This window comes from Penaeus chinensis, chromosome 11, assembly GCF_019202785.1.
Source record: "Penaeus chinensis breed Huanghai No. 1 chromosome 11, ASM1920278v2, whole genome shotgun sequence".
NCBI lineage: Eukaryota > Metazoa > Arthropoda > Malacostraca > Decapoda > Penaeidae > Penaeus > Penaeus chinensis.
In genome coordinates this window covers 17564521-17572020 of record NC_061829.1, presented here as the reverse complement: position 1 = coordinate 17572020, position 7500 = coordinate 17564521, and the positions used below count along the sequence as shown (strand labels likewise).

General features: G+C 47.1%; 1 protein-coding gene across 6 annotated transcripts in view; it reads right to left on the bottom strand.

Annotated features, from left to right (window-relative positions):
- Positions 1 to 7500, bottom strand: part of LOC125030529 (FERM domain-containing protein 4A-like) — a 418748-nt gene that overhangs the window by 166591 nt on the left and 244657 nt on the right. Inside the window, exon 2 of one of the 6 annotated variants that reach the window (XM_047620611.1) lies at positions 2202 to 2556. The exons of the other annotated variants lie outside the window; for them this stretch is intronic. Within the exon in view, the coding sequence (XP_047476567.1) occupies positions 2202 to 2228 (27 nt within the window). The 5' untranslated portion in view covers positions 2229 to 2556. The remainder of the gene's footprint in view (positions 1 to 2201; positions 2557 to 7500) is intronic. 6 annotated transcript variants of the gene reach the window in all.

Sequence of the window (7500 nt, the reverse complement as noted above, 5' to 3'; positions counted from 1 at the left end):
GTCCTAATGTAACCTAAATGGCACTTGCAATGATGGCGTATAATGAAGCAATTCCGGAGTTACATTAAGGCGTGATCATTGCCTCACTCTGCAAGCTGCCAAAGTCCCCGGAGATGGAGGACGCTCCCCGTTCAGCGAAATTTCCCGCAAGCCAATTGCGGCAGAGAAATCACTCCGAGAAAATGCACGAAGGAGCGCCGCGACCATCCCCGGGTCACCGCCGAGGCCACGGGCGCAACATCAATCACCGCTTCCCTCTTGCAACAGCCGCTGCAAATAGTACTCATTGCTGCGCAGACCCAAGACAAAGCCGAGTTAAGTTTAACACTTGGATGAACAAAGCAAGACCGGCTATTCTGGCGTTGAGCTGAGAGCACACGGTGAGCCAAGCCGCAGCACAGCGCCTTCTAAAGGCCTTCGCCGAAAGTAATCAAAAAAACATAATAATTTGTACCATTAACGGCGCTATGGAAGTGGACTCCTCCTTCTATTCCCCCTCCCTCTCCCACTCCTCTGCCCCTCATCCCTCCCCTCTTCCATCTTTCTTTCTCTCTTTTTCTTTTCTTTTTCTTTCTTTCTTTCTTTCTTTCTTTCTTTCTTTCTTTCTTTCTTTCTTTCTTCCTTTCTTTCTTTCTTTCTTCCTTTTTTTTCTTTCTTTCTTTCTTTCTTTCTTTCTTTCTTTCTTTCTTTCTTTCTTTCTTTCTTTCTTTCTTTCTTTCTTTCTTCTCTCCTCCATCTTCCCCCCCTCTTTCTCCCCTCCCTCCCTCCTTCTCCCCTCCCTCCCTTCTCCTCCCCTTCCTCCCTCCCTGCCTCCTTCCCTCCCTCTTTCTTCCCTCCCTCCCTCCTTTCCTCCCTCTCCTTGACGCTCGCACGGATCACACCTACGGTACGTTAAAGAGATTCATGGAACCACTAGTAGTATCCTGTCTGATTATCTGTCATTATCACAACATATCCGCATTATACCTCGAAGGATGGCTGCGGTAGTCGACGTGTATAATTTGATACTTCGCACCTGAGGTCCAAGATGCAGGTGGATGGCGGAGGAAAAAATATAAGAAATAATGCTGAGGGGTAACACGAAATCCAATTTCAGTTTTAATGCTGCTACTACTCTTACAATTACTTTTTTTCTACTAATACTGATGGCGTTATTAAAGATGGTATAGATGGTAATAACAATAATATGCTACAACTATTGTAGTATATACAATAATATATAAACTCAAAAGCAAAAAACGTGCAAACACCACTGTCTAGGTAAACATTCTTCATGTAATAAAAGCCTATACATATCTGTACCTACGCGAGTACTGCAGAAAGTGTGGATGGTGGGAGGTCAGAGCTATCGTGTAACACAGCCCCTCGACACCTAAGGAAGTGCTGGGGTCGCCATACACGTCTGTCAAGTTCCAGTTTTTGCCCGGCTGACCTGAGCAACTGTCGCACACAATGCTAATTCAAGAGTTTTGTCCTTACGTAAACCATGGCGGACTCTTCAGATAACTAATGTCTGTCTGTGTATCTCTATATGTGTGTTTATATATATATATATATATATATATATATATATATATATACATATATATGTGTGTGTGTGGGGGGGGGGGGGGGTTGTGTGTGTTTTTGTGTGTGTTTTTGTATGGTGTTTGTGTGGTGTTTGTGTGTGTGTGTGTGTGTGTGTGTGTGCGTGTGCGTGTGCGTGTGCGTGTGCGTGTGCGTGTGCGTGTGCGTGTGCGTGTGCGTGTGCGTGTGCGTGTGTGTGTGTGTGTGTCTTTATGTGCCTGTGTGTGTGACTGTGCCTTAGTGTGTGTCTGTGCCTGTCTATGTCTGTGCCTGTGTCTGTCTGTGTGTTTGTGCCTGCCTGTCTGTCTGTCTGTCTTTCTGTCTGTCTGTCTGTCTGTCTGTCTGTCTGTCTGTCTGTCTGTCTGTCTGTCTGTCTGTCTGTCTGTCTGTCTGTCTGTCTGTCTGTCTGTCTGTGTCTGTATATTATATTATATTATATTATATTATATTATATTATATTATATTATATTATATTATATCATATTATATTATATATATATACATATATATATATATATATATATATATATATATATATATCCTTCTGCCTCTCTCTGCCTCTCTCCACCTCTCCCTCCCCCTCCCTCCAGTCAGACAACGGTGGGCACCCGCTCGTCCTATACCCAGCAACTCACCTTCTTGTGCTTGCGTCGGAATCTCATGCTTGCTATCCACAGAGTCAAGCTTGAGGTGCGAAGAGCAGAGCAAGTGCATCCGTCAAAGCAAGCGTGCCATGCCGGCCGCCCGGGGCTCCTGCACGTGGTGTTGTCAGCCGTCAGCCCTTGGTGTCGCCGCGGCTCCTGGCGTACGTCTGCTGGCGCACCGCGGCACCGGACATCGTAACTGATGTATATTTTCTCTATTTTTGATTCTATTTGTTCCGTGAAATATTCCAAGCCCGTTAGTTCCTCGCTTCCTTCACTTTCCTTGCATATGCACTGCCTCCTGTAACACTTGAGTCACTTCACCGCCGTCCTCTTAATAACAGACCTTTTTGGATAAAGACTAAATTAACACCACAAATTACAAAACAAAACTGATCACAAAACAAGGAAAAAGAAACAGCTTGAAGCAAACAAAACGCGACCCCTTAAGAGCCCCGCCTTGTTGCAACGAAGCCCATTGCAGGCGGTCAACTTCGGCTGCGAGTCCCCTTCCGCCCCAGATGCTGCAACACGACGCAATAAAGGGGCAATTCCGGCCTCATCCGTGGCACCTTGATCGCTTCCGGTCTCGCAATACATTCGCCCATATATCTTCGCGAATGCAAGTTCTAGTCATTACGGGGAATCTTCTACATTTATACAGACAGGCAAATACAGAGCAACAAATTGGCAGATAGATAGATAGAGTTAGTAGGGAAGTGTTGACCATCAGTTAACATCGACTTTGAAGGATTTCTGTACTAAATGCGTTGAACATAACCGAAAGATTATAAATAATGTCAGGTTATTAGACCACAATGCCCCTGGTATATTTCAACGAGTATGAACATACAATTCAAGGACAATTTGAACACGTCCGCCACAAAACCCATCTCGATAACTATTCCAAAAATTCGCAAAAAATCACGATTCCTCGCTTATTTTAACACGAATAAAAATATCCCCCCAAATATCGTTAAATAATATTTTTTTCCCCAAATTTATTCCAATCACTCAGCTCGACCGCTCCCGCCCCTTCCTGGCTTCCTCTGCCTTTAAAAAAAAAAAGTCCAATCTTCTGTTTTTAAAGAGAGAAAAAACGCAAAGCCAAAAACGGAAAGAGGGGCTTTCCGTCGGTACACTATCACCTCTCCTCCAGCATCACGGATCATTTCACTCTCCGAATTTCCGCGCTGATGCCCTACAGCCTCGAGCACCAAGCGGTGTTTACACGATCGCCCCGCGTGACGCAACACGGCTTTCTTTCTCGCTTTCTGTTTCGCTCTCTCACTTTTTATTTCTCTTGATCTTTCTTTTCCTCTTCTCTCTCTCTCTCTCTCTCTCTCTCTCTCTCTCTCTCTCTCTCTCTCTCTCTCTCTCTCTCTCTCTCTCTCTCTCTCTCTCTCTCTCTCTCTCTCTCTCTCTGTTTCTATATTTATCTATCTATCTATCTATCTATCTATCTATCTATCTATCTTTCTATACATACATACATACATACACATAAATATATTTCAACCTAAAGGGCCAAAACTGGTGACGAAAGCGAGCACTGCCGCCTTCCCGCAACGACCGCCGACCACAGCGAATCGCGAATCGTAAATACGTATACAGTGCGAACCTTTCTCCCTCCCCGTCGTGAATACCGAAAAGGGAGGGGGGCTACATGGGAGGCGGGTCGTGCTCACAGAAAGGCTAAGGGTGATTTCGTCGTCAAGGGCTAAAGAGGAAGTAGGGAGAACACAAAGGGGAAGTGGGAAGGAGGAAGGGTAAGGGACAGGAAGGGAAAGAGAGGGAAAGGGGATGAGGGGAAGAGGGGGACATATGGTGAGGGTGAGGGTGAAGGAGAGGTAGAGGGAGAGAGAGCAGAGGAGAGAGGAAGTGAGAGGGAGAGAGGGAGGGAGGGAGGGAGGGAGGGAGGGAGGGAGGGAGGGAGGGAGGGAGGGAGGGAGGGAGGGAGGGAGGGAGGGAGGCAGGGAGGGAGGGAGGGAGGGAGGGAGGCAGGGAGGGAGGGAGAGAGAAAGAGAGAGAGAGAGGGAGATAGAAGGAGAGAGAAGGGGAGAGAGGGTGAGGGAAGAAGATAGAAGGAGAGAGAAGGGGAGAAGGAGAGAGGGAGAGAGAAGGAGAGAGGGAGAGAGTGAGAGAGGGAGAGATGGAGATGGAGAGAGAGAGAGAGAGAGAGAGAGAGAGAGAGAGAGAGAGAGAGAGAGAGAGAGAGAGAGAGAGAGAGAGAGGGGGGGGGAGGGAGGGAGGGAGGGAGGGAGGGAGGGAGGGAGGGAGGGAGGGAGAGAGAGAAAGAGAAAGAGAAAGAGAAAGAGAAAGAGAAAGAGAGAGAGAGAGAGAGAGAGAGAGAGAGAGAGAGAGAGAGAGAGAGAGAGAGAGAGAGAGAGAGAGAGAGAAGAGAAGAGAGAGAGAGAAGAGAGAGAGAGAGAGAGAGAGCGAGAGGAGAGAGAGAGAGAGAGAGAGGAGAAGAGAGAGAGAGAGAGAGAGAGAGAGAAAGAAAGAAAGAAAGAAAGAAAGAAAGAAAGAAAAAGAGAAAGAGAAAGAGAAAGAGAAAGAGAGAGAGAGAGAGAGAGAGAGAGAGAGAGAGAGGAGAGAGAGAGAGAGAGAGAGAGAGAATAGTGGACGAGAAGGAAGGTGAAGGCGGGAGACAGAGGACGGAGGACAGTCAAGGAGCAGGGCAGCGAATTGTGGAGTGAAGATAAAAGACAAACGCACAAAAACAAAGTGAAGACGAACACAAAGAGATACAAGAAACGCGTAAGAGCAAGGAACAACTGCACGAAAAAAAAAAAAAAAAAAAAACACAAATACAAAACAAAACGAAAAATGTGTTGAACCACTGACGTTCTAGATATATACGGTATATAACGAGCCAAAAACTACCATATGACCGGACAATCAAGGGGCGAATTTAACGAATAAGGGGTAAACATAAAAACAACAATAATGAAAGGAAAGACTGGAACAGTAGAATAAACGAACGATAAGATAATAATAAAATAAAAAAAAAACACAAGCTTAGAGAATAAAATGAAAAAAAGTTCTTAATTCTTAAAAATCGATTAATAAATAACTTAACAATGAGAAGACACACAGCCAAAAGTGAAAGAAAAGAAACAGACACAAAGAGGAATGTAGCAGCCATTATGAGGGATAAAAAGGAAATAATTCATGAAAATAAAAACCGGCGGCGATATATTAACACGACGGTGCGACAGCGGCAGGAGGGGCGTGCGGCCGAGACGTCACTGTCCTGCAGGAACCCCTCGCCCTCCACCCCCTCCCTTACACCCTCCTCCTTGACACCCACCTATCCCCATCCCTTATACCGCCCCCCTTTGTCCAGTCAGCCCTGGGTTGATGAACTCTCGTCCATTTCTTGTACAAAATATTGCAAGGGGAAACAGCCGTCGGCAAATACAGGATGTAACGATTCGCGAGTCGTAAGTTTAAAGCACTATTCACAGAAAAGGATATTTATAAGAAATAAGAAAAACGTGAAGAACTGTTATTAATTACGAAGATACTTTAACAAATACACAATAATTAGATAACACCATAATTTTGTACACACAAAAAAAATGAACAAATAAAAAATAAACTAACGCACAAGCACACGCAAACACACACAAGCGCGCGCGCCGACAAACAAACACATACAACACTTCCCCGCCGTCTACACGCAATTCAGACCCTAACCACAAACCGCCTTTTTGTCCCCCAAGGGATAATGTTGAGCGTCAGGCAACCCCTCCTGCGTCCGTGCCCCCCCCCCCCATATCACCGTGCCCCACCCCACCCTCAAACCCTTCCCCTCTCAACCGCACGCCAACTTTGATTAACCCGTAGCATAAATCCCGTCGCATCCTGTCTACCGGTTGGACGAACAGGAAGACATGAGTAGTACCATAGCCCCTTCTCCCTCTCGCCTTTCCCCTCTCCTCTCTCTCCTCTCTTCCCCTCCCCTCTCCTCTCTCCCCTCTCTTCCCCTCCCCTCTCACCCTTCCTTCCTTCCTTCGTTCCGCCCTTTCCCTCTTCCCTCCTGTCCCATCACTCACGTCGCGCTCATCAGGTGCGTCAGGGAACTGTCACCTGTCTGTCACATAGAGCCTCGGCCCCGCTGCTACCTTAATATCTTACTCAGGTGTCAATCAGGGGCGAGAAGGGGGGGAGGCGAAGGAAAGAGGGAGTTTGAGGGGGAGGAACCAGCGCCGCCAGGTAAGAGGAAGTAATTAAAGGAAAACATTTGTAAATTCCAGGGAAATTCGAGGGCGTGCTTGAGCCGGATGATGGAGAGGGACTGCAAACACGTACTATTTCTGTTGACTCCCAATTAGTGGTTATATTATCAGTCTGTACTCCTGTGGTTGCCCATGCACACTTATCTGTCTTAAGTATTAAACATAAATAACGGGTATAATTTCCTTGAGCTTGCACAAGGTCACGTGTCAAAAAAGGAGGAAAATCAGAAAAGCAAAACACACTCACATAAAAATACAATGTACATAACACGTGTGATTACATCCCACTCAAAAATAAAACAAAAGATCAGAACGAGAAAAAAATGTCGAAAATAAATGACCTAGTCCTAGAACGCTCTATAGAAAGGCCTACAAAAAGTAAAGTGGAGAGGGCGTGGTCGCCAAGGCGCTCCTCCGCGTGATACACCTGTCTCTCGACGGGGGAGGAGGGAGTGGGAGAAGGAGGGAGGACCCCAACAACATCCTCCTATTCGCATTTTCTTCTCAACCCCTTCCCAGTGTTCTTCCCTTCCGTACTTTGCCGCAAATAATCGCATTCCCTTACGCTTCCCTCCCACCTCTCCCTGGTCCCCTCCACCTCCCCTCTCTCCCCTTTCCCCTCTTCTCCCCATTCCTCAGCCCGTGCGACCCGTGACGGTGACGAGAGGAAGGGGTTGGAGGTAAAGGAAGACGGCTAGGGAAGGGGAGGGGGGGTTGGAGGCAAAGGAAGGCGCGGGGGGGGAGGTTCCTCACACACAGCATCTTACTCAGGGAGAGGGAGGAGACACCGTCACATCCGCCAGGTGTGTCTGGCGCCTCCTCCGCACCGCAGGGGATCCTTCGAGGTTTGCTAAGTTGGGAACGAAACTGGCTCCGTTATTAAGGATGAAGCCAATTACTTACGTATGCAATTACGCAAGAGAGCCGTGTAAGATTTGTTGGGAGCGACAGACAATCTCATTTTCTGCCTGACTGTGTGCTTGTCTTTGTGTTCGTGCTTGCTTGTGTGTGTGTGTGTGGGTGTGGGGGGGGGGGGGGTTTAAGTA